The sequence below is a fragment of the Plectropomus leopardus genome, chromosome 17, assembly GCF_026936395.1.
Source record: "Plectropomus leopardus strain MGB_pleo_1.0 chromosome 17, ASM2693639v1, whole genome shotgun sequence".
NCBI lineage: Eukaryota > Metazoa > Chordata > Actinopteri > Perciformes > Serranidae > Plectropomus > Plectropomus leopardus.
Window position 1 is genome coordinate 12,419,231 of NC_142192.1, and position 27,625 is coordinate 12,446,855.

The 27,625-nt window shown below is 38.6% G+C and overlaps 3 protein-coding genes across 5 annotated transcripts in view; 1 reads left to right on the forward strand and 2 right to left on the reverse strand.

The window, feature by feature from the left end:
* Nucleotides 1-1,788: 1,788 nt before the first annotated feature.
* Nucleotides 1,789-11,371, reverse strand: LOC121957521 (ubiquilin-4-like). The gene is made up of 11 exons (XM_042506137.2): nt 11,141-11,371; nt 9,067-9,218; nt 7,669-7,817; nt 7,301-7,563; nt 6,974-7,132; nt 6,580-6,802; nt 5,853-5,992; nt 5,072-5,155; nt 3,690-3,805; nt 3,387-3,597; nt 1,789-3,293 (listed from the first exon to the last, which is right to left on the reverse strand). The coding sequence occupies exons 1-11, from the start codon at nt 11,333-11,335 to the stop codon at nt 3,141-3,143; spliced, it is 1,845 nt and encodes a 614-aa protein (XP_042362071.1). The 5' UTR covers nt 11,336-11,371; the 3' UTR covers nt 1,789-3,140.
* Nucleotides 11,372-14,605: 3,234 nt separating this feature from the next.
* LOC121957532 (lens fiber membrane intrinsic protein-like) lies at nt 14,606-18,725 on the forward strand. Of its 2 annotated transcripts, none has more exons than XM_088090447.1 (5): nt 14,606-14,764; nt 15,974-16,182; nt 16,325-16,474; nt 16,566-16,700; nt 18,344-18,725. In XM_088090447.1, exons 2-5 carry the CDS (start codon nt 16,008-16,010, stop codon nt 18,403-18,405), a joined length of 522 nt encoding a protein of 173 aa, XP_087946573.1. In that variant the 5' UTR covers nt 14,606-14,764; nt 15,974-16,007; the 3' UTR covers nt 18,406-18,725. The 2 variants fall into 2 exon arrangements, with proteins under 2 accessions (XP_087946573.1, XP_042362086.2); XM_042506152.2 differs by lacking the exon at nt 14,606-14,764 and adding an exon at nt 14,839-14,997.
* Nucleotides 18,726-22,234: 3,509 nt separating this feature from the next.
* tinagl1 (tubulointerstitial nephritis antigen-like 1) overlaps nt 22,235-27,625 on the reverse strand; it is a 49,628-nt gene continuing 44,237 nt past the window's right edge. For both annotated transcript variants that reach the window (XM_088090440.1, XM_042506140.2), the window contains exon 12: nt 22,235-26,995. In XM_088090440.1, coding sequence (XP_087946566.1) covers nt 26,828-26,995 — 168 coding nt within the window. In that variant the 3' untranslated portion in view covers nt 22,235-26,827. The remainder of the gene's footprint in view (nt 26,996-27,625) is intronic.

The window sequence follows — 27,625 nt, forward strand, 5'->3', positions numbered from 1 at the left end:
AGCAGGTGGAACAGGTAGAACCACTAGCACTAACAGACTCCACCCATCCTTTCAATTGTATGACAATCAGCCCGTCCTGACAGGTGGATCTGTGTGCCAGAACATGGCGCCATTTTGCCGTTTGTCTGATGCCTGCAGGGATGTGGGCAGAGATTTGATTTGGTGGTTTTCAATTTTTATGTCTGATTTTGTTTGAAGAACACAAATATAATACAGAGTTAAGGGCTCACATGGTATTTTTCAAGTTAAGATTGAAATGATCAAATATAAAGATGGGTGATGTCTTTTTAACAGGTCCACAGATAAATAACAAATATTTTTTCACTGGAAGGAAGTATGCCATTTGGTACCAGCTACAGTGAAAATACATAACATGCAGAGGCAGTCTAGTTGACTGATTTTCCAGAGGAATTTCATTAAGAGCTTGTTGATTTAAAGATATACAATACAGAAACTTCCTAAAAAACCAATGTATAGACTCATGCAGACTTAATCCTTCTCAATCATTACTTATGATTCACTAGAAATGCGTGGCAGGGTATTTTTCTACATTGATTGTGCACTCTGCCTTTATTTTCTTATTTCCTGTGTTCGGGACATTTATGGGTGTATATCCCCACAGCTGAGGTCAGGGCTTTATAAAAAGCAAGCGAACAGGCATCAGACTGTATACAGCACGCATCCAAGAAACACTGTGCCAAAAAACATGTAAGCGAGGCAAAACGCCGATAATCTGGGGTCGGCTTTTTCTTTTACATTTGCTGGTGAGTGTGTTCACAAACAGTAACTGACAATCCTTCATAGTATACTTTTAAAAACGAGAATTGCTTCCTCATGGTTATAGCTATGCCTCCGCCAGGCTGTCAAATTGTAGTTTACATTCACATCTGTCCAGATTCATATGTAGCCATGACAATAGACAACACTTCAAATATGGATGTTGCTGCCAAGACCGCATCAATTCTACATCATGGATGCTTCACACATCTTCAACTGGCAGCACAGACAATCTACACAATCGGCACACTTTCAAGGTGGACACCTAAAATTACTTTCACCAATTCAGTATCAGACCAAATGTCTCCACTTCTGTTCCTGAGTTAAGATGTTGAATAATGGCCAGAATATATTACAATGCTATAGTGAAGTTGACGTTTGATGTTTTATATTTAATATGTCCTCGCTTTATCATTTGATCCTATTAGACATTTGTGGGAAATTTTGTCATTATCAAATTTTTGAGTTATGGCCAAAAACAAGTTTTGTGAGTGAAATTCAACCACCATCAGTTCACCTTTGAGTCCAAATAGATGTTTGTGCCAAAGTTAAAGAATTTACCCATAAGGCATTCTTGAGATGCTGCATTCATGAGAATACGAAGGATGGGTAAGCAACCCAAAAACAAAATGCCTCTAGCAACTGCATTTGTCGACATAAAAACGTGCCTTCGACCACCAAAATCTCATCAGTTCATCATTGAATCCAAGCAGACATTTGTGCCAATTTGACGTAATCCCTTAAAAGAGTTCTAGATTCTGGCAATGAAAACATTGATCTGACTGACGATTCTGCTAAGCACACGAAAAGAGAAAGATGCAAAAGTCTGTCTATGCTGCCACCAGTTCTCTGAGGTCAGTTTGGTGTGTCTGGGCCTTGAAACAACAGAAGCAGATCATAAATTGAATTACTATATATGAACCTCAAAGCCAGAGGATGTTAATGAACTGAAAGGTACAGACGTCATCCTACACCATCACAAGGCTATAATCACCTGACACAGGGCGTAGACCGTTTTTGACCATGTTTTATTCTTTTTTAGTACAGTACTGTTAAAAGTTAGTTTCAACATGTTCAATTGTGAGATGGATTTTTTTTTCAGCTGAGGTCAACAGACAAAGCAAAGCTATAGAAGCAGTTGCCAAGGTTACCACAACTACAATGCTGAGATTTTCAAAAGAAAAAAAACAAAAAAACCTAGAACTTGATTTTTATAAACGTATGGTGCCACCATACCAGAATTGTTTGTAAAGCCTTTCCAATATTTATTCACTTATTTTTTTACTCACTTGATTTCCACGTTTATTTTATGCGAGACAAATCATAATTATCTCTAGGTACTAACTGCACCTCAAAAAAAAGAAAAGAAAAATAGAATAAAAAAGAAGAATCAGATTAAAATGAAAGGAAAGCTTGTTTGTTTCATTCATATTCATTCTAACAGCATCCTCTGCTTTGGAGCTGCTACAATATGATGTTTGATTATGGTTACAGTCCTGGATTATGCTGTGTGAAATTTATTGGAGGATTCTAATTAACCCACTGAATGGGGGGAGGTGTCTTTGCAAACAGATGCTCTTATAGGGCAGGGAAGGACAGAAGGCACAGCAGTGGTGCCTCAGAAGGAAAAGACACTGTGCACCTGCGAGTGGGCACTTTTATCTGGAATGACAAATTACAAGTTTAGGGAAGTGTGGAGGGCATCATTTTCTTAAGCGCTTGCAATAAATAGTGAAAGTCATCGGGCAAAATAAGCTATTTGTGTGGAATCTCGAGAACGGGAAGAGGGGGTGATGGGGTTGAACGCCTGTATGGACAAGATGTCTTTCTCTTCTTGTTCAGGATTACTGTCTGTATACCAGAAAATGTTCATGTATCCATTTTGCTAGTTAAATGCTAACAAACTGCCTCACAATGGCCATGTGTGAATCAAAGCCAACAGCCAATCACATCACATGGGTTTAATCTGTTTATGTAAATGATTTTCTGCGAAACTGGAGTCCAGTTTTATGTGAAGAAAAAAATGAATGAAGAAATGGTTGGTAGTCCCTTATCAGGAGGGGATTTTACTCCTTTTCTCTGTACCAGAACACCCCTCAAGGTGAGAGTGGTTCAGTCCGGCTCTACAGCAGCACTCTGGGACAGAGATCTGATTGGACGATGCCAAAAAAAAGTACGGGGACTAGGGAATGATCTGAGAACAGATGTAGAATGAGGGTCTTACAGATCCTGCCCAAGTTTTTTATGTAAAGTTTGGGACAATACACTTAAATTTCTCTTGGTTCTCTGTAGATGCTGGGTGTGTTTATGAGTTAGGTATGTATGTATGCACGTGTCTGTGTTTCAGTATGTACTGTATGTCTTTACGAGGGCTGTGAGCCCAGCAGTCTCTCAATAGCGGCGTTGATGTCTCCTCCAGTAGCGATGAGGGCCTGCAGGTTGGCCTCGCGGTTAATGAAGCCCATGGCGCTCAGCTGATCCAGCTGGGACTGAAACCGCACCTCAGGGGTCTGGGTCTACAGAGGGGGGAAATTAATGGAGCTTCAGGGAAAAAAGTAAACATACAGATGTGGAAGATGCAATATCACTGCGTGAGTGTATGTGTGTACCGTTGCACTCCCTGCTCCACCTCCTCCAGCAAACATCTGGAGCATCTGTTGCATCAGCTGCTGCTGGGCGGTGTTTGTTCCTGCACTGCTGGGTGAGGAGGCCGGGTTCTCTGTAGGCAAGCCCCCTCCTGTGGGTATGCCAGGAATTCCACCAGCAATTCCACCGGGAATTCCACCGGGAATACCACCAGGAACACCACCTGACATCAAACTAGGCCAAAAAAAAAAACAAAAAACTGAAGAGTTGGGGGGAAAAAATCTAGCAATAAAGCAATATGTGTGTATCTGTCTGTGAGAGTATACCTGGGCATGAGGCCTGGTGCTTCTGTCTGCAGTGTCTGTAGACCCTGTTGGATCTGCATTAGAGCTTGCATGGCCCGGGGATTGGTCATCACTGACAGGGCTTCTGGATTCTGCATCTGCAACCAAACAAGAGATTGTAGCAATTAATTAACAAACCAATCAACCAATTAGCAGAACTTTTGTTTTGAAATGTAATATTTGTGAAATATGTAAAACATGCATATAATATTGCATATGTTATATAACCATACTGTGTAATTATTGTCATATCTATGATATCATTAAACTATGTCAGAGTTTCCCACACATTCATTTACTTGTCGCAGGCCACCACAATTAAAACATCTGCTGCCATAAATAGATGTTCTATTGAAACATACATTGTGTACTTATTTATTGCACAGCAGAGCGTATTGTAATCACAGATGGAGGAGCAGAACACCAGGTGCAGTGGAAGTGAACCTTAACCATTCATTGTGCTGGGTCTAAAAGTTTGCTTTCACTATGAACTCTCATCCATCCATCTGATCAACTGATCAATTATCCATATCCATGTCGCAAAAATGTCCAAATTGAGAGAATCGGCGCAGAATGATGAAAATAAAGGGACACAAGCGCACAAGATCTTAATTGTTTTAAACTGAACATTTGGTGCCCCCCGGCTACACAAAGATTCTGATTCTATGGGAAACACTGATGACATACTTACTTCTGCCTGTATACAAGTATGAACATATTTCATACATATTCTTATATTTATACTGTGTAACATTCCTGTGAAATTTCCTATTGTGCAGTATTTAACCACCAACTGTGCAATAATATTTATATATTTTTACAGTAAAAATGCTACACACAGTGTGTATTGCATTTATCCTGTGCAATTATCAAACATAGGTATACAATATCAAATAAATACATGTTATATAAGCATTTCTTTAATTTATTTAATTTGTATTTTTGTCATAGTTCTAGTATTATTTTGTCATTTTCTCCAGTGTGGGATCAATAAAGTCTTGTTGTATTGACTGTGCCTTACGATGTGAAAAGAAAAAAGGAACACTTAAGCAACATACTTACCAGCTGTCGAGAGTTTGACCTAGAAATTCTGAGGGAAATGACTAGTGGCTTGTTAAAAAAAATCTAAACTACTAGCAAAAAATGTATCACAGAGGTCTGCAATCCTAGAGACAAAAACATTCAGCATGTGCAGCTAAACATCAGGGCTAAGTTGCACATCACAGGATCAGTGCTTGTTACATTATGTCACCCCCTATGGGCCAAGCAGTGCCATTTTTGTTATGCTACAAAGTTTTGGTGTATTTTTTAGGGCAGACTAGATAATACAGGACTGGACTATCTGATTAAGATGTGTGTGGTACCTGCTGCAGAAAGATGGGCAATTGAGATCTGAACTGTTCCTGCAGCTGTGGGTTTCCAGCAAACAAGGGATTATTCATCAAAACCTGATGGAGAGAAAGACAGACAGTCAGGGTCATTATATATAGATAAGATAATCCTTTATTAGTCCCACAGTGGGGAAATTTGCAATATATATATATATATATATATATATATATATATATATATATATATATATATATATATATAAATATATATATATATATATATACACACACACATATATATATAAACATATATATATACCTTACCTTGGCAGGCATGATGCTGAATAACAGAAATAAAAGTTTAAGTCTCCCAATCTTTCATGTTGCTGTTTGTGCAGCACAACTCTGTGGTTGTTCTGGCTTGCTGTATAATCAGCATTGTTTGTTAAAACCAAATAACTCAGAGCTGTGTTGTTTATTCTTTTTTTTGTTGTTTTGTTTTTTTTTTTTTTTTACAATTTTTTGCAAATGCAAATAAGCTTAACAGACAATCCCCTCTGTTGAGCGTGCACTAAATAGCTGGGCTTATTGGCCTAATGCACAACAGGCCTCCCTAGATCCTACTGTTTACAATTCATTAGAAACTGCAGAGTTCAAGATAATCAATTGATTTCATATGTGGAACTCAATCTGAATAGCAAAGAGCTCTACAGCAAGCACTGACTCTAAGTAACCAGGATTTGCTATTTTGATGTATGATGGGTGTGTATGTACAGTACATGTGTTTGTGGGCACACATCTTTTGGTTTCATACCTGGGAGGCCAACTCTGGGTTTTGAGCCAGTGACTGCATCATGCTGCGCATGTAGGGGGCAGACAGCATGTTCTGCATCAGCTGAGGGTTTTCCGAGATCTGCTGCAGTAAACTCTGCATGCCCGGGCTGTTGAACATCCCTGGAACGCACAGGAAAGACTGGAGTTCATTTCTATATATGTGTATACAGCTTAGTAAATAAGTGACTAAAGTGGCTGTACCCGAATCAGAATTATGTTAGTCCAATCAGATTTTCCTGTTTAATACCAACATTCAAGGATTCTTTTTTATTCCATATAGAGTTTTAGCGATTGAATGGATCCAGCTCATAGTAACAGCGGCATCCATGTAAACAAGCTAACATTGCTAACAGTGGATCAAGTATACACAACATTTTTTGCTAACACTAAAAGAAAAAAAAGAAAAGAAAAAAAGCCAGAGACTGTAGACCATATTAAGTTGATGTGAGCTTTAAATTCAATATGTCTAGAGAGAAGAGAGAAGATGCTATCTCTGAGCCCAAGGTGCAGAGTCTCTTCCTCCTTTGTGTCACTGCATCATGCACGCAGCCGCTTGTAACAAAGCGTAGCGTGAAAGCAAAGAGCACTCACTCTGCAGCAAAATCTGGGGACCAAAATGTCCCCTGAGGTATGTTTCCAGTCTCCAACTTTCAGCCCTATAACTAAGCATGCAGGTGTATTATGAACCATAACCTTTGCCGTCTTACCATTGCCCAAACTGCCAGGATTGATGCCCAGAGGGTTGGACACACTGGGAGTTGTACCCCCTGTGGTGCTAGTGCTTCCTGTGGTTCCCCCTGCACTCTCAGATGAGTTAGAAGAATTTGGTGGCCCCCATGGATTGGGCAGGGGCTCCCGGTTCTCTGTCCTTGAAGGCTGGGCACCAGACTCAGAATTCCCTCCTAGAGCTGAGAATGGGTTGCTACCAAACTACGGCGAAAGAAATTGGACTAATTTTAAACCAAAAAGCAGTCAAAATAGAGTTAAGCTGGCATGCAACACCAGACAAGGGTGATAAAATGTGTGAAAACAAATGTTAAAATGGATTAAACACTGTGCAAACAAACAAGGATTTGATCAGCAAACATTCCTCCCAGATACCTGTTCCCTGGCAGCACTGAACATGGGTTCCTGGATGTCTGTGTACATCCTCCGCAAGGCATTGTAACCTCCTGGGATGCTCTCCAAGTTGCTCAAAGCCCGGTCTTGGTTCCGCATCATTTCCTGCATCATGGCTGGGTTCCTGGCCAGCTCCATGGTCTGGGAGTTGAGATAAAAGGAGAGAGGAGGCAAGTCAGTTAAAGTTCACTATACATTTAGGAAGAAAAATCCTGAATAAACAGAAAACCAAAATGTGTTAAGAACCTACTGTAGTCATGCCTGTGCTAACTAACAAAGTGTCATTTGGCTCCTTTTCATTACCCTTACCTGTCTCATGAGCTCAGGGTTGTTAAGCATGTGGGAGATCTCAGGGTTGCGTTCCATCAGCTGCTGCATCTGAGGGTTGGCCATAATCATCTGTCTCATCAGGTCTGGGTTGGACATCATGTTCTGCACCAACGGGTTCTCCATGATCTGAGACAGCATCTCTGGGTTGGACATGAGCTGCCTCTGCATCTGCTGCTGCAGCTCCATGAAGTTAGCTGAGCCCATGCCCATTCCAGCCAGACCGGCCAGGTCACCGAAGCCAGCTGAGGGATGCCAGATGGGAAGGTGATGGTTACACACATTATCTTAGAGGAGCTGAACTGATAAAGGGTGTTTAAGTGTGATTAGTTGCACACAGGTGGACTCACTCAGTATGTTGGGCGTCTGTGTGGGTGGAGCAGCAGTGCCGGTAGAGCCTGCTGTGGAGGAGGAGTTGGTACCTGGACTAGAGGTGGAGGTATTGCCTGCTTGAGTGGAGGTTGAGCTAGAGGCCGAGGTGCTTCCGCCATCTCCTGTCCTACAATGATCATTTGTAGAGAAAGTCAGTGTTTGTTTAAGGTGATAGTACGTCTGGACATTTAGTAGGGCTGAGCTATCAATCAAATTTTAGTTTGAATTGCGATTTTGGCTTCCATCGATTTTCAAAACAAAATAATCGAGATAAAACTATTTTGTGTGCATGACGAGTCTACCAATGTTGCCTTCATTTAGTTTTTTTATTTTCTAAATCAAGCCCACCCCTTCCCAGCAGATGTGTTTGGTTCCTTAGTCAAAACAGAACTTGCAGCGCAAATTTGTTGCTATATTTAGGGACCATCAGGGTAAGCAAGATATATATTCAAGTTTATTATATTGTATTCATTCCCACACATGCTGAGACTGTACAAGGCTCCTCTGCTGAGTCTCTCATCTGTCCTTTTTTGCAGCAGCACTGCGCAGGTACCCGACCAGCGGCAGGGTGGACACGGCTAAAAGTCCTTCATGACTGATCCTTCATTGAGAATTGTGTGTTATCGACACTCCCAGTTTCGACAGTTAGACAAGAAAACTGAAACAACTCAGTTCTGAAAGTCATACAATAACACAAACTAACGAGCAATGGCAGACCAGAGGCTCACTGTGCTCTGTGGAGTAAAATAACTGTTTCTGTCAGTGGAGTCTGGCAGCTTTTAAGACAGCATAATGCAACAGTGTCAGTTTCCTGTTGTAAAAGGCTGTCTAACAGCAAGGTAAAGCAGTGAAATTAGTCCAAATTTAACATATAGGTGTTTAGGTGGTTCTATTTTTATGTAGCTAAAATAAACTTTGCTGCTGCGCCTGTCCACAGTCTCCAGAAACACTAGTTTTACCTCACAGTTCTCATGCCATGCAAATGTTTTGTTGAGGATATTTCTGTTGAATATAATTCACCAAAGTTGTAAAATGCTTCTATTTGCCTCTATTTCTGTCAGGGGTATAATTAAGAATACTTCGTCCTACCACCATTCACTCTCTTTTCACATACAGCATCTGTGTGTGTGTGTGTGTGTGTGTGTGTGTGTGTGTATATATATATATATATATATATATATATAAAAAATCGTTAAATAATTGTGATTTTAATATCAACAAAACAAATCATGATTATTATTTTTATCATAAGCAGCCCTAACATTTAGTGAAACATAAATGCAGTTAACGGAATTCCACAACAACAATCTTTATTACAGCCCTTTTGAAAAAATGATCTGTTGAACCAACATGGTTTGTAAATAATGCAGCCTTACTTGTGTGCTGTCTTTATGACCAGGTGAACCGTCAAGCCATCCTTGATGCCGTGTTGGCTGAGACTGTCACCATCCTTCAAGATCTTCCCTGCAAAAATCAGAACCAACTGGTCCTGTTTGGCTTTGAATCGCCTCGAGATCTCTTCTTTAAACTAAAGGACAACAAGAAATGAAGAGAGATGAGATCAAAAATGCGTCAAGAGGGAAATGAGGTGAGAAAGAAACAGGAAATAAAAAAAGGATAACATAAAGAATAAGAGGCTTACACCTCAATAGTGCTGCTCGATTGCATTTCTGTTCTGTTGCAACCTTCAGGCCTTAAATTCCAATTTCCAAGAAAGTCCTTTGTACTTATCCTATTAGCAGTGGTCTAAACACTCCAAATCTGCCAAATAACAGTTACTCTTTGATTACTGTGTGAAGCATAACTTGCACATAAAATGGTTTTATCCTCAGGGAAGCTGCTCTCTTGTTACATCTTTCATTTTCACAGCAAATCGTGATGCAAATCATGTTACCCATTGTCCCAATATGGCCATAACATCAGATTTTAAAATGTATATAGGAAAGGCATTTGACTGCTGAGCCAGATGTGACAGAGACACCAATCAACAAAATATCGAGAAAAAAAAACTTTCTAGAAGGAACTACAACAAAATCTCATGTTACTGTTGTTTAGTTGACACTGTTAAGGACTTTTTTAAAATTGCTTTTTTTATTTGTTTTTTCATCATTTTTTGTATGATTGATAGTATGTGATTATAAATAGAAGTTTATTTTATTATTGTTTTGGTGTGCACCCCTGGAAGATCATTTTGTGGTAGCTGCTGAGAATCATAGCAAATTAGATAGATAGCTACTTTATTGATCCTTACAGAAATGACTTTCTTTCACAGCAACATTCACAATCAAACACACTGACAGAGGACATCTTACAGCTCACATGGTAAAGCAATAAGAACTATACATAATGTGTAAAGATCTTTTTTAAATCAGTAATGTGCAATGTAGCTTCTCTTACATTATAGAAAGTATATATGCATATATAAAGTTTATACAAAAGCATCCCTCCAAGTATAAAATATAAAATAAAAAAACACACATATAATATAAAAATATTTATACAGATATCTACACAATAAGCAGTATTATGCCACACCACAGTTCAACGGTTGAGAACTGTGTGTAAAGAACAAAAAAAAAAGCTGTTATTCATTATTGTTCATAGCTTTAACAATTTCACAACCATGTAACGTTACAAAAATGTGTCTCAAATCATTCTTACTATATATATATAGTATTTAACGCTAAATGTGGATGACAACACACTCTTGCCAGTGAAAGATCTAAGTCCAATGTTTGAGTAAGACACACGTGTGAACACATTATAACCATGTCCTCACACAACCAGAAAAAAATGGCTACTTAAGACCACACTGTAGTAGATTGTCTAAACGGCAGACTAAGCTACAGAAACTATTCTGGCCACATAGATTGCATTATGGTCTCTCTCTGTAACACGTCGCCAAGCCAACAGCAGCCCTGAGAGTACTGTGTATTCCCTGGAAAGCTGAATGACTCAGTAGCAGCAGTGAGAATGTTCTAGAGTGATAGCAAGCTTTAGCATTTCTTAAAGCTGTTGAGCTAAAATGGGAAATGAAAGCGATTCATCACACCTTCAATCCAAAACCACGTACATGGTTCTATCAGGCCATTATAGCTTGAGCGCAGCCCGTCAGCTGACACTTGTTTGGCTACAGTTAGCTAACGTTGGCTTAGCTAGCAGGCTGAGTTAGCTAACTAGCTAACTGTTACCGTTAGCTGGCTAGCCGGTTAGCCATTTGAAACATTGACGTGGATGTATCTCTCTATTTGACGTTAACGACGTTAATGACGCCCAACAGTTGTTGACCGAAGCTGTAATACTTTTATTATACACAAACTCTTTAATTTCACACACTATCAGTTAGCCGGTAAGAGTGACGACAAATGCTAACACGGCTAACTAGCTTCCTAGCTAAAGTTGTGGGCAGGGGCATGACGTTAGAGCTCCCCACCTGCGAAATCGACAAACCTGAGTGACAGAGGCATCTTCTGCGATGGCGATTTCTTCTTTGTCTTTAGGGGTTTTTACTGTGACCTTGATAATAGTTCCCTCCGATTCTTCAGGTTTATTATTGTTGTTATTACCAGGATCTGCGGCGCCTTGGTCAGCCATCTTTACTCCGCCGATGGAACAGCTCGGGTCTGGCGTCAGCTTCCGGGTCATAAGAGGTCAAACCTTTTTCCAGAACGAATCTGAGGAGTTCACATGTCTGCTCAGTCATCTCGAGCACGAGACTGACCAAAAATGTTTCCTCTAAATTTTCTGTTGTTGACGTAACTTTATGTAACATTTGATAAAGAAGCTGCTTGTTTCATGTCTCCAATGTCATTTTCTACCTAACACAACATGAACTGTGAAAAAAAATTAATTAAATTGAAAAGTATTTTGGGTTTTGGAGTGTTATTTGAAAAAAAAAAGCAAGATATCTGAAGACTTCACCTTGTGCTCTCCTTTGGACATGTTTGTATGTTTGTGTATGTTTACATGTTCATTCTTTCCTTTTTCATGTTCAAAATAAATGTCAGTTTCAGTTTAATATTGCGAGAGACATTTTACAGAACTTATTGCCATTTCAAAGACTAAATGACAATCAAAAATTTAAATGACAGTGTTTGGGAGTTACTAGTTGAATGCAATTAAATTTCAAAACAAATCATTTTAATGTGTTGCGGTCACTGGGAAGAAATGATTATAGTTACTAAGCAAAAAGTTGGTGATTACCAAGGGGTCACATCCAAAAATATTATTTTTTGTGAAAAAAGAAAAGAAAAAAAGTTTGTAATGTAATGTTTCGTGTTTTGTTTGTTTTATTTTGTTTTAACCCAAAAAGAGTTGTTTTTAAAATTTAATTGCCCCGAGGCAGACCCAGAACACGCTGGAGGGATTACATGTCACGTCTGGCCTGGAGAGGCTGGTACCCCCAGGAGGAGCAGGAAAGCGCTGCTGGGGACAGGGGCGTCTGGAATGTTCTGCTCCATCTGTTGCCCCCGCGACCCAGCCCCGGATAGGCAGAAAAAATGGATGGATGGATGGATGGATGGACATTACTTCTGTTGCCTTGTATTTTTTGCCATGCAGGATTGTTGTCTCTTGGTATAGCCTGTTTCTGGACATTTTGACAGCTTTATTGCCAAGTTTGAAACAAAAAAACAAATTTTTTTTTACAAAAGTAATAAAAATGTAATTGAATGTACTTAGTTTAATAGCTTTGATGAGGTAATTAAAATAGTTTCTTATTACATTTTTAAGAGTCTAACAGTCTGTATTCTGTAAATTATGACATTTCAACTGTAATCTTTTCAGCACTATTGACAGACAATTAAACATAAAACATTCTCTATCCTCAGGTCAGAAAGACCCCCCCCTCCCAATCAAAATGGTAAACTGCTGTGCCTTTAAAAAAAAAATTAAATAAATTAAAGGTAGTTGATATGTTATAACGACCAGCAGCTGGGAATGTTCAAAGTTTTGCTCACATTTGTGTTTAAATTTGCAACAAGCATACTATCACGCTCAATTAACAAGTTACATATCTAATTTACTCCAGAGCTTCAAGCCTGATTTTATTTTTTAAAACTTGAGATCATAAGAATAATTGGCACAGTTGATTTGTTATCTCCACATTTACAGTTGTTACTGAATCTGAGGAGACAAATAGTCCTCTTTAAGGTCATCATTACGTCATAACATCATCAATTACTCTGCAGCAAGAATTACGTAATTCTGTATCTGCTTCTGTTCGGTGAATGCTAACAGTGACTGTGCAGTTCACATGAAATATAATCCTTGATTTCTAGTTTGATCAACCAATTAAGTGTTGTAACACAGTGTCATAACCACAGATGTGAGGAACCTTTTAGTTTTTTAGTCATGAATGCATGTGAATATGTCTGCAGGATCACTAATAGTCGGGCTCCTTCCTAAGGATTTCAGGGTACTTCTGTGGATCAAAGGTAACTGGTCAGAGTCTTGCAGGAGCCAAAAGCTGGTCTTACACCCTATTAAACACTTAATACCATAATACTGTGAGGACCTGGACATTATAATGCCAGGAGTGGGACTCCCGCTCTCTGCTGCCCTGGGCTTTGACCAGAGGAGCCAAACACAGTTTATTATGAACCAGCTTGTCTGACATTGTGCTCTTTTACATTTTTCACCTCACCATTTTTTTCTTTTCATCATTTTTAAGACATTTATCCAGAGAGGTTTCTCTGAAAAAGGGGCCTTACATGGATACCCAGTCTAATCTGCTGGCCACAAAGCTCCATTGGCCCTATATCCCCTTCTCCTGCACCTCCTCAGTGGGGGTCACTTCACTATCTACCGTATTTCTTTTCACAGATTGACAGGCTGAAACATATCCTTCCTCATGCATACACCCAAACACATGCAGACAAACAGAATCTCCAACGGTCTTTTACATTACTCATAATCCCTGACCTCTGTTGTTGCAAGAGAATATTCAGATTTGAACCGTGGTAGTTGTCCTGAATTTCTGTACACTAAATGTACATAGTGTGCCATGTTTTGTTTGTAAAATACACAACCTGAAGGTCACTTTTCATAGTCATGCAATGTTACCTTGAAATGTGAAAAAAACTTTTTTCTCACATACATCCACAGAAAAAAGCAAACATATTGATTTACTGATCGATTGGGGACCACATTTAACAACAGCAAATCTATAACAAAACATCAGTTTGAATATGGATTTCCTGATATTTTCCCTAGCTATTTGATAATCATCTGTTAATTCTCTCTCTTTTTTTAAAGCTACTTTCAGGTAATTTTTTTGTCACCTCTCCTGATTTTTTTTGTTTGTTTTTTTTTTTTTTGCAATTTGCAGGATATTTCTTGCAAAGTTGCTGATTGCAGTTTTCCCCTGTGTTTTTGAAAGAAATCAAACCACTTTGCTCATGTTTCAAGGATTTGAATACATGTGAAAGGTGTCTGTAAGCAGCACAAGAAAACTTGTATCGATCCAGGTTTCAAAGGGTTAAGGTAGAGCTCAGAATATAGCATATTATATTTTATGTAAGATATCCTACAGTGGTGGTTAAGAGAAACACAGCCTGTATAGAGCGCTCCCTCTATATGTGTCCCTCCACACCGCCGCAGTGTGACAGCGCTGAAAGAAAAGTGTGTGTTTCAGCATGTTGCATTGACACAGACAGTCCTGCATACCTATGCATATCCCCAGTTCCAGAGCACACCATTTACAAACAAACAAAAAAAAAACCCAAAAAGAAACATGGGCCACCACCACCCCTTTTCCAAGGCCCCACACACCCCACACAGACACACACACTCAAACATACAGAGCCACGTGCACTGTGGCCTCTACAGTGTCTCATTCAAGTGCATCCCACACAGGGAGACTGATTGCTGCAAAGGATTTTGCTTTCATCGACAGAAAAACGAGGGGACAACTTTTTGGTTGTAGTATTGTCTGTGACTCTCTCTCTCTCTTCCCCCCCAAGTGAGCAACAGCTCTCTCTCTCTCTCTCTCTCTCTCTCTCTTTCCCCCTCCACCCGTTTCTATCTTTACCTCTGAAAGGTGGACACGAGAGAGGGTGCTTTTCCAGAAACAAGGTAAAGGATCATTTTTCAGGGTGTTTTTTGTGTGTATCCTCGAGCAATACATTTTCTCTTATGATGGCTGCGATTGGACAGAGGCTGGCACAATCAGATAAAACCTCATTACTGCTGAACAAGCACTGGTGTGACATGAGGAGTGGGAAAGGGAACAACAACAAACTATAGCTTTTACTGTGGTTTTACTTGGCATCTGTTCGACCAATAGTGATGTTTCCACTAAAGAAGAGGTAAATATGTTTGATTAAAAGAGTGCGTTAGATACAAATCAGGCAGATATAACATGCCATATATGGACTAATATTTCAGTTTGGATGTTTGTGTCAAATTTTTCCGGCTGTCTTTATGATTGACAACTGTCTGGCATCACGCATGGTTTTCTTACGAAGCTGCAAATGGACAATCAAGTATTTAATGTGATTGATTAAATTTCACTATCACGATCTTTTTCTATCGATCATTTGTGATGTCATAGTAGAATTTGTATTAGTATTAATACATTTTTACAGCATGTTTATTTTAGTATTTGTATACTAAACCTCTTAAAGGGTTAGTTTGGATTTTTTTTTTAAGTGGGGTTGTATTGGGTTCTTATCGTCAATATGTTGCATACAGTAGATGTCAATCCCTGTGACCCCAGTTTTTGCGAAGCACGCTAAGTCTGCAGTAATGTACTGCTGTGAATGGGGGCCACTAACAAAACATATTCTAACCACCTAAAAAAAAAAAAAACACATAATAAAAAAGCAATTTCAGTACACTATATTGAAAGTATGTTTACCGCTTCACCTAATCAGTCAGTAAGGTGAAGCAGTGAAAATATTTTAAACATAGTGTACACTTAAAGTGATTTTGATTTTTTTTTCTTTAGGTCAGACTTTTTTTTTTAAGGTGGCTAAAATACATTTTGTTGCTTAATTTGTTCACATCAGTACATTGCTTAGCTTCTGTGGTGGTAATCCAATCTGCTTCTCCAAACATCTACTGTTTGTGATATACTGTCAATGGATAAGTGCCCCATATAACCCCACTTAAAAAAAATCTGGATTATCCCTTTAAACTTCAGGTCTCAAGACAGTATGCATTGACATAAAATGTGAAAAGTGTTAAATATGACTTAAATGCTGAAAGTCTGTGTGTAAACATGCGTGTACAGTACTATATCTGCAGTGTTCTTAACTTCTATTTTCCCTCACTACATCACAGTTGCTCTGCAGTGGCCCCGTTATCTCAGCTCAAGATGTACAGCTTTATGGGAGGGGGCCTGTTCTGTGCTATTGTTGGTAACATCCTGTTGGTGGTCTCCACTGCAACTGACTACTGGATGCAGTACCGTCTCTCTGGAAACTATGCCCACCAGGGTCTGTGGAGATACTGCATGTCCAACAAGTGCTACATGCAGACTGACAGCATAGGTAAGGACATTCAGGATGTCTCTTTAACCCTGAATCCCTGGCCGACAAGTTCAAAGTCATTTGTTCATCTGTTATTTGGTTTATGTTTGTAAAGGCCTTTGCAAGAATGACACGTCTGATGATTTCTACCTGTTCCCTCCAGCTTACTGGAATGCCACTCGAGCCTTCATGATCCTTTCAGGGATGTCATGCTTTGCAGGCATCATAGCTGGCATCATGTCCTTCGCTCACTTCTCCTCCTTTGAAAGGTTCAACCGCTCCTTTGCTGCAGGAATCATGTTTTTCGTCTCCAGTGAGTGCTGTTTCTCCTGAATTTGCACACACACATACACTTACATTTACTCCAATTATAAGATACATGTATCTTTCTGTGCCTCTCTTAGCTTTCTTTGTTCTGCTGGGTATGGCCATTTACACCGGAGTGACGGTCAACTTCCTGGGGAGGCGTTTCGGTGATTGGCGCTTTTCCTGGTCCTACATATTGGGCTGGGTGGCCATGCTCATGAACTTCTTTGCAGGTGAGAAAGGACAAAGGCCATGGGCCAATTTTTGTCCAGACATATATCCCATTATTATTCAAAGTTGTCAAAGAGCTCACAAGAAGCAACAGAAGTTACTATCAAGTATTCTAATAAACCTTTTGTTTCATTTTTTGAGGTTCTATCTGGTCCCGCTGATGCAGTATTAATTAAATATTAATATGTACTCAAAACCTGATTGTTCAAAGGTCTAATGGGTAAGATTTAGTTGGATATTTTGGCAGAAATCTGACATAATATATTTAGTGGTGGACAAAGTACACAAGTCTCTTACTTAAGTCAAAGTATAGATACTCCTAGTCAAATATTACTCCAATAAAAGTGAAAGTTGCAGAGCCAAATTATTACTTGACTTCAAGAACTGGAGTACTTGCTTTAAAAAAAAACCAACAACTTAAAGTACCTTAAATTAAAATTTCAAGGCATTGTTGTACATTGTCACAATACTTTTAGAGATCGTAATGATTTTAAACAACCCACTGAATGCACTGACTTGCTTGAAAAGCTTGTGGAAAATGCTCCAAAGCCAAGTTCTTGTTTGTCTCTATGTTTCAAATAACTGCTGGCTCAATACAAATTTCTTCTCATCCTCAGGCCAACGCCTTATTTCAAAAACTGTGGAATTGCTGTATACGCAGCTTCTTCAAGAAATAATAAATAAACAACCTACTTTAACATCCCAGTTACACACCCGGAGCTTTTTAACTATTCAGACTTCAGCAACTTGGCTACATAGAAAAATATCACAAAAACTGTATGAATTTACAACCAAAAATACCTTTCAGACAATGTTTAATTTTGGGGTAACATCCACCCAAATTTTAAGTCCAAAAGTGAACTTCTGTTGCCAGTGCAAACAATTTGTTGTGCATTTACGGACTTTTGCATTTTATAAAAGAAAAGAAAAAGTCATTCACTAACTTTATTGCAACTGTATAGAGTAACAAAAGCCTTCGTGGGAACGTAGTGGAGTCAAAAGTACAATATTTGTCTTTCAAATATAGTTTAGTCAAAGTATGTTTCCACTAAAAATAATACCCGACTAAAGTGCAGATACTCAAAAACTTTACTTAAGTACACTTCTTAATTAGGCTAAATGTACTGCGTTACTGTCCACCGCTGTATAGGCCTAGAATAAGTATGTCTTACTGTAAAATCACCTAAAATAAAAATCATTGTGTGTTTGTTACCTTTGTTACCAAATGCTCACAGCTGTAGTTCTCCTATGCCCTTGGCACACAAGAGAAGTTTCAGTGCTGCAAATCAGTGCTAGACACCACTAAATCCTTCACACTGGACTTTTAACTACTGTCAGTAAACCAGTAAACTGCCTTTTCAAAACAGACATTTTGACTAGTCATAGTAGGTAAAGCACAGGTGTGTGTAATAAAATAACTGCTGGCTGCACTCCTTGTAGGGGAGGTCCCGACTTTGTGCATGCTGGCTCACTGGAGCAGCTTCCTGGGACACTTAAGGGAACTGAGCCATCATCGAAGTTATTAGTTTCACCTGCGCTTTTCCTACTGTGACAAGTCAAAATGTCTGCTTTTAAAAAGCTCTGCTGAATGCAATTTGTAATACATTCTGTACATCACCTAATTAACTACCTCTGTCTGTTGCAGGTATTTTCTACATTTGTGCCTACAGAATGTGTGAATGCAGGAGAGGAAACGGCCCACGCTAAAAAGAGGTAGATAATTTGTTTTAAAAACAAAAAAGAAGGACAATGCCACTCTGAATTAAAGGCAAACAGAAGGCGGTGTTGACTGATCTACTGAGGAGATGACGTCGGATGCTGCTCCCGGAGGCCTGCGGCAGTCTGCTGAGCATGTTTTCTAAAGGTCATATTCTTGCAATATGGATTTTTTTAGAAATAGTCACAATGAAAGCACAGAGGAACTAATGATGTGTCTAATTATTGTAAAGATATATTGGTATTATTTAAATTTCTTATGTAAAATCTTACTGTAATCTGGCACATTCAATAAAACTGGTCCTCAAATATTTCTGATTTTTTGCAGCTGTACTGAAGAACCGCCAGTAGATGGCAGCACTAAAGCACTTAACTTAAAGTATGAGAGTAAAGTACTTTGATTTAACCCTTTGAAAGATTTAAAAGAAGAGAGATGAAAAAAATAATCAAGAAAATGTGCTAAAAAATAATATATACACTTTTTCTGTATAATAATTTTAAATACATAATCATGCGATTAGTGAATAGTTTTCTGGACATTGTTTCCTAGTTTTTTTGTTTCTTAATAATATCTAATAATCCCCTTTAGCTAATTTTAAGGTAATTCCCTTGTCAGCTTTCACTCTTTTTTTTCAATTGCAGGACATTTCTTGCGAAGTTGCCTATAATCTTTATTAAACAATATTTTGCTCATTATCTTTTTTCTCCATGTTTACAAAAAACCCCCCAAAAATGACAACCATGAATAAGAAACATTATTCTCAAAAAGAGAAGAGATGATTCATGCCAGATTTTAGCTGTTAGCTAGTTTACATCTGCAGTGCTTGTGGAGTGTGTCTGAACGCAGCACAAAAACCCTTATGTCGATCCAGGTGTTAAGAGGTAGATGAGGCATGTGGGCACTGATCAGATCAGAGATCAGATAAGATTGCAGATTGTTGAGAAACATCAATTATTTATCTGCAGTCTAGAAGACTCTTTACATTTGAGTAAATTCAGCATCACAGACAACAATGTTTCCCCTCAGAGAATGCTCTCCAGTAGCAGGCATAATATATTGTGAGAGGGGATGTCATGTTGAAATATTAGTCGACACAGAAGAGAACTATACATCAAAGGTAAATGGTCCATATGTTTGTCTCAGGATCCCCCCTGAAGCTGTTGGATTGGTTCTGCTTCAGCACTTCTAACAAGGATTCCCCCAAACTCTGTGTTCTTTATGAGGTTGTTGTTTATGGGAAAGTTTTGCCCCTGGCAGCCAGCATGATCTTCCACAACAGCTTTGTTGACATCCCCTGAGTACACTCAAGTACAGGCAACACATGGAAAAGTGGTGTTTGTGTCTGCATGTATGAGTCAAACAGGTCGCATACAACAGGGGTTGGGGAAGATCTCGTTCCTGGACTGGGGACGAACTAGGGTGGGGTCTCCAGCAACTGATTGTTCTGTCTTTAATAACTACTTCCTCCTTTTTTTTGGTCCATTCCTCCCCATCAGCTGGGAGGAGAGGAGCAGGGGCTGCTGGGGTAATGAATGCTTTGGCTACTTGGTGACGCAGAAACAATGAGAGAAATGTAAACAGATCCCTTGATCCAAGTTTCCATACTTGGTCCCCATGGCGGCTGTGAAGAGATAAGCGCTGTAATATTACATGCATCTTTCATAACGCACTGGCTGAGGCCAGGTCTTAAAAACCTGTGGGATAACTTGGCACATTCTAGCAAATCAGCTAAAGGATTTACAGTATTTATTTACTGCAGATATACAACGGGCTATTTTATAACACCAAGGTTGTAAAACTTAAGATATGAGGATGATTTATTTATCTGCAAAGGTACTGGATAACAAGTGTCATATTATGATCACAACAAAGTAAGCAAATTACTAATACAATGGTGTATTTTAATTGCACATTTTATCATAACTTTTATTTCACAGTGAAACACATTTTTTGGTATTAAAGCAGTAAGAAATAAAATATCAGATCATTTGAAACTACTGGCATCTCTTTCATTCTGCTGTGTAGTATATGAGCAATATTTACTTAACTTTACTGTAAAACGGGCAAAGAAAATGAGACTGATCCCATCTCAACAGCGGGGCGTTGTAATAAGCTCATAAAATTGCAACAAGAGAGACATTTTCTTTCTTGTGTTACCCAACAGAAACAGAGCAGAACATATGTTTACTTATAGTTGAAGTGTAACTTAAAATGGGCAAAGCATATACTCTAAATCTCATTAAAAAGGTTCATAGTTGAGTGATTCTGTGCAGGAATGCAAGGTTATGGTTACCCCTCGAGGGCGTCTGTGCTGGACACAGCAGGTCTGCTCACCCTTCTGTTAGCCGAAGTGTTTTTTAAACATGCTGTTGGTGGTAACACCTGGTGGTTTTCACTGACAGAGGCAGCTGATATACTGTGTGTGACAGTTTGCTAAAAGTGGCTAATTTTATAGACTTGCAACTCCTCACTTAAAACAGGAAGGTGAGGCAGATGTTCACCCAGCTGTTTGTGTGGGACACAGAGGCTCAGAAACTGACTTGACTTATACATCAAATACAATCTCTCAAAGCCAGAAACCAGAGAAGTAAATTTCAGACTTGTAATGTCATCAAGTATTATGTCTGGAGCTGCTCCGTCAGCCCCGTCTCCTAGAAATTATGTTTATGTACAATTAATTTAAAACAGAATTTTGTTTTTAATTAAACGTAATACTGAATTCAATTTTCTCATAAGATTATGAGGAAATATTGCTAACATATTAATGTATGTGGCAAGTTGGAAGAATGTAGATACTGGATAAGCAAAATGTTCACTGTAAATGGTTTTTAGTTGTTTTCCACCAAAATAGGCAATCTTGCAATATCCACTCATAGTGACTACAGCATTTATTTTTGCCTTTTCTAAATTAGCAATAAACTGAAATCATGATTGTTCCCTAAAAAGTCCTTTTTTAAACAGATTAAAATATTTTAAAAAATCACAAATCTTGAAAACTCTCTAACAACATTCACAATCAGTTTCATCATCAATTTCATCATCTATGATCATAAATCACCAACAAAAACAAATAAAAGTTAGAGAAAACACTTATTTCATTTTCCATCTGTTCCAGTTTTTTTTTTTTTTTTTTTTGACAAAGGTCTCAACCATAAACTAATCCAAATAAAACAACCATTCTACTTTTTGACCATCTGTACACTACAATATTTCAGGGTTTTATCGAGCCTTTTCATGAAAAACACATATATTTCAATCATAAAAGTTATATCTTACAATCTGTATCCAAACATTTCTTTTAATATGCTGACCTCAATGTTAAGAAGAAGAATATCAGATCTTTGAGCCACCAAAAACCTTTGGCATCTAGTTAGATTAAATGATATTATATAATAAATAATTAGATTAAATGATATTATGTTATTATTCAGAGCCGATATGTCCATAAGTTTAAATTCTAATTGCTTTAATTATAATATTTATGACTATGTGTACTCTTGATCCGGGTCTCCCACTGACTGATGGTCAGAGTGATTGCTCTCAGTGATGGAAGAGTATGCTGACACAGCAGGATCTTATAAAAACTGTCCTCATCCCACCCGGCCTCGTCCCATGAAGCTTCCCCCTGAACACCCTGCACCCAGTCCCTCCCATTGTGGCTCACTGATCCCCGATGTTCCTAAAAATCACACACCTCCTCAACCATCCATCCTACACACACTCAGACTAAATAACAGTTTTCCCCCTGTTCATATCACCTTTCTAAAATACTTCAAAGATACAATACAAACAGGTGCAACTGTTCACAATGAGACAGCGTGATTTTTGGAAAGACTTTATTGTGCCGCACAAGTGAACACGAATGTGGTATTGCATTTAGTGCACACAATACAAGAGAAGAGAGATAATAAAACATTGCACAGGAAAACATGGAATAAAAGTATATAATTTACACATCTTGTCATAAATAAAGTCTACACATCAGCGAATATGGAGTGGTTCATTTTACATAAAATACACAACTTCTGAGTGGATGTCTGCTGCAGCTCCTGGGTTTTTCTTTGTTTTTGGAGGAGAGGTTGTGAAGTTGGAGAAAACTGTTGCTAAAAGTAACTTGAGTTCTATGGAATAGATTTGGTTTTTGCAGAAAATCGTTAGTAATGTAGTCATTATTGGTCCCATCTAATTTCTAAAAAGTAATCATCATTACCATGGTACATACTATGTTACTCATGAACATCTTTAATCCCTCTTTTCGCATATAGGTCAAGGTTAACGGTGAAAGGACTATAAATCCAACAGACTGTAAACTAAATAAATGGACACTAACAAAAAGATGTTTCAACTAGCTTTGGTCAGAATCCTACTTCTGTATGTTTTCATGCACCGATCATACAAATACCTACCAAAAGTAAAGCACCAAAATTCGTATACGTACATCCCACGTTATCATGAGTCAGTGATTCGTATACAACCCGCATATTTGGGAAGGCTGTGCTCATGTGAACAATGAGCCTGACAGGAGTAAATCAGGACGTATTCCGCATAGCTGGAAGGTTTCCTAGAGGGCTTTCTACCAGAAAGGGATTTCTTGGTTAAGGTTAATAAAAAAAAAGTCATGGTTTAAAAACTGAGTTAAAATGAATAGACTTCTGTCAGAAATTGCTTTCTGGGAGAAAGTCGACAAGGAAAAAAGGGTGGTGGATGGGTTACAAAACATGGGATCTCTACCCAGGACACCGGTGTTCAGAACCTAGTAAAACCAAGTGAACTTAAAGTCATTTTAAGGTATGTAGTCACCTACCTAGCCAAAGTAACTCTACTTGCCTAAACCTAACCTACATATTTATATGTTAAGTACGGAATTTTACATTAATTACATTATCTCATTAATGGGTTGCTAACGCCTCTTTTCCACACAGTTTTGTTTTGTGTCCGTTTTTCAGTGTGGTTTACAAAGTACGCCCCTAGCGTTCGATGCACGGAAATGCATGTCTTTCATGATAGATAAAAACACTACCACAGACATTTTTTTTAAAAAGCTAATTTTTGTCACCTACCAATCTTGTGGCATATGGAACACCACAGAGGCAAAAACAGGCCCAATAATGTATGCCGACAAATACGACATTGAAGCGGTTGGCTTGTCAGGTGTGTAGCCAATTTTTTTTAAATTTGTGGTTAAATAACACATAATCCACTATATGCATGAACACTGTATGTTACACAGTGAGCATGCTACAATTGTTAGCTAGCTGAACATGCTTTCAAATTTTGCAAAAACAGGGAAGGTTCCCATTGGAATAAATGGACTTCTGGATGACTAGCATATGTACACAGAGACACATCTGTGTGGAGAAAAGGCGTAACTTGTAAGATACTGTAAGAACTGTTGAACGAGGATGTGTTGCCTGAACAAGTGCATCTCACACTGATGCTGTTCTTGAGGAGGTTATGATGTATTTTCTATAAATTGATATTAAAAAAAGCTTCCCAGCTTCTGGTAAAAATAAATTGTAATTACACAAACAACACTAATCTGTGGACTTTCAGTGAGGACTACACCACAGTGACATAAACCAATTTAGCAACTTAAGTTTTGTCCACTGATCTTTTTCTCTCTTGTAAAGGAGCTATAACAACATGCCCACAGATGAGAATATATAAAAGAGGAACCTCCTTTTCTCTGATGACAAAAAAATCATAAATCATAATTACTCTGCAGGCCAAAGAGCTCAGTTTCACATTGTCCTTGGCATCATTTATTGTAAACCTGTCATACATCTCGTGTTTATGGGCCGCTCTTCACCTTCTCTCCCCTCGCCCCCCTCAGTACATTTCATGGGAAACATGCAATAACCGCCTATCTATCCACCACATTGCACATTGCCTGTTCATCCAGACACCTCTCTTTGCTTTTTATCTGCTTATCCATGCCTGAAGGAGATGGACCTTAAAGATCACAAGACGTGATGATATAGATATGGAAAAAGTCTTTTGAAGTTACAGCTGAAGCACACCAGGATGTAATTTAAGGTAAGTGGTAATAACACACCATGCTTTCCTTTTCAAGTGAGGCTGTGCTCCACGATGATTTGAAAATCCCTCAATCAGCTCGCAATCAGCTGAAATAAAGATATCATAAAAGCGTTGCAGCAAATAGAAGTGCAGCAAGTTGGGACATGTTAAGTTTTCTAGCAGAAAACAATAAAAATGAGAACATAAAGCCAAACAGCTTGTCTGCAACCTGTGTGACTTCCTGCGTTAGTTAGAAGTGGCTTTTTACACGTTTATTACATATGAAACGCATCAAACTACAGACTCTGTAGCACAGACTGGACTTTAGCAGCAGTATCCCCCCCCTCATCCTCCTCGCTGTGGTCAAACTCTTACAACTATGTAGAAGCACAAAGCAGAAAAGCGGCTGAGTGATGAGTGTGTTATGAAAGTTACTACATACAGTACATCGTAAAACAAGTAGTAAAATAAAACTTCACAATATAACTGAAACAAAAAAATAACTTCTTTAGCTCAAATTGTAACAGTGTACACAGAACAGAGCAAATTAAGACTACTATAAACAAACACTTTCTCAATGGTCAAAACAACAGTTTCTTTAAGGCATTACAATCGCTTTATTAATGCATCAGGGTTTCATGTTTTAAATAAGACCAAAAATGGCAGCATGGCTTTTATTTGTTTATCATTGTTCATAGTGACTTTTTTAAATGAGTATGAATGATAATTATTTATTTCACCTGCAGCCAAATAATGCATGATTCATTTAATGCACTGACTCTGTATAAACATGTAGAAAAGGGGCCCAAATTTAGCCTGTTTTATTTTTAAACTGATTTAAAGCTCCAGTGTGTAGGATTTAGGGGGAAATATTGGCCTGAAATTGAATAAGATATAATAAGCATGTTTTCTTTGTTATGTAATCGCTTGATAATAAGGTTTTTTTTTCGTTACATCAGAGCCATTTAGATCTACACAGGGAACGGTCCCTTGTCCATGAAGTCCGCCATCATGCACCACCATGTTTCTACAGTAGCCCAGAATGGACAAACCAAACACTGGCCCTAGATAGGGCCATTCACATTTTCACATCGACGGCCATAGTTAGCAGCCCATCAGCGACAAGCAGCATTGAAAAAACACTGATTTTTAATATGATATTGCTTTATTCAGTGTTCTTGCTGGTTTAAATCAACAGGTCTTGTTTGTTTGGAGAGGAAGAGACCTCTGTGGATAATTTGGTTCTCAGTAAAAACCTCCTGAACATCTGGATCTTAGTTCATCAGAGAAAAAAGATGAGCACACATTAGCAGTTGCTGGACTAAAGGCCCATCTGCTATGAACCGAACAGCATCAGAGAAACACTGATTTGTAACGTGAAACTGCTTTATTCCGTTATCTTACCGGTTTTAATAATCAGATTAATTTCTTTTGGAGAGGAGGAGACCTCTGTGGACCAGGAGTCCACGCTTGGCACAAGGTTTCAGCTAGTTGCAATTTGCAATCCTCACCACTGGACGCCACTAAATCCTACACACAGTTCATTTCAAATGTCCTGTGTCGTTGGGCTGTTGACTGCAGTAAAAATCTTCCCCAAATTTTGTAATTATCTACTCCACATCAAAAAGAGTTTCCAGTGTCCACTTGTACACTTTTTACTGGAATGTGTGAGAAACTCCACTGCCTGCAGCTACTAACTCCGTACAAGTGTCTTCTCTAAAACTGAAGGAATGAGCCAAGCTGTGCCCCCGTATCGCTGACAGGTTAATGTCAGTAAGGTCATCTATGATATATTATCATGTTACGCACTTTGGCTGGGTGTGTCTCTCTGAAAGGACTGCATGTCTGATAATCTGGCTCTCGGATTTCCTCTTTTCCAAGGTGTCCCTCTGAAAGTGGGTCTGTCTGGATTTAGAAAGGACTAAAGGTTGACAATGAAGCGCAAAGAAGAATGTAAAGCTTCTCTTTTCTGTCATCCCCTCACTTTGACATGAACATGTGTCACCTGATGTTACGCTGAGGATTTTGGGAAGTGTTGTCTTCGGATCAGTAGGTACCTGAGGTGCCTAAATGTAAGGCAACTTAAAAGAGCTTTATCTTAGTTACTCTTTGTTTTTTGGTGCCATAAACCTTGAGTTATATGAAGAGTGGGGAGGTTGTTCTGTTAAGGGGGTTAAAGATGGAGGAGAAGACGGGTTGTATTGATCGCCAGAGTAAAGTAAGGTGTAAAAAGAGAGGGTTCGGGGACTCTGGGATTGATTTTGTGGCTGGCCAGCTTAATTGGTACAGGGATGTACTGAGACTCTTGGTGTGTGGTTCTCCTTTGGGGTAAAAAAACATCTATAGGTGGTATTAAAAACAAAGGTCTTTGTGGGGTTTTAACATTTGTTGTGTCTAAATGTGTCGGCGACGATGGTGGTGATGATGGTTGTGCATGTCCTCCATCGTGATCCTGCCCCACACACCAATCACAAATGTTTCAATCTCACACTCATTGTCTCCGCGAGCGATTCGGAAGTAGCCGTTCTCTCCCCAGTTTTTCCCCCAGGAGTTGGCAGCAATCTAAGAAGAAAAGTAAAGTCAAACTTAGTATAAATGGGGTAGATATGCATATACTCTACCTGATAATATTAATACAAATTCGGCAAAAAACAGAGCTGGCACCTATGCATGGGCTGATATGAAAATTTTTATGTCACAACAATTCTGGCCAAAAGAATCAAATTCACAGCATTATCCTGATAATCATTAAAATATGTTTATAACTCTTAAAATGCTCTAAAACATGCTGGATGTACTTTATTCTACATTTTGTGAGGAAACAAATATATTTATTGCATCACAGAGACATCTTTTTTGTGAAAAACAAAGAGTCTTAAAAAGCCATACTTTTAAACAGTTTGAAATGGCACCATATCTGTCGATATGAAATTGAATGCTTTATTAAGATCTTTGTTTTTTAAGGTTGGTGCATGTGTGGCTTGTTTTTACATAGTCTCTTTTAGTGTTGGCTGTCCAGCAATCTCCCTGCATCCTGCTGGACATGAAATTCACGAATACACCAATAATTCAATGCACCACAATCTACTTACTGTAAGTATTTTTTATTATGTTGCGAGATAAAAGCCTATATTGTTCCATCCCTACTGGTAACACTGTCAACACTCCCTTTACAAATTTGTGTCTTCTTCA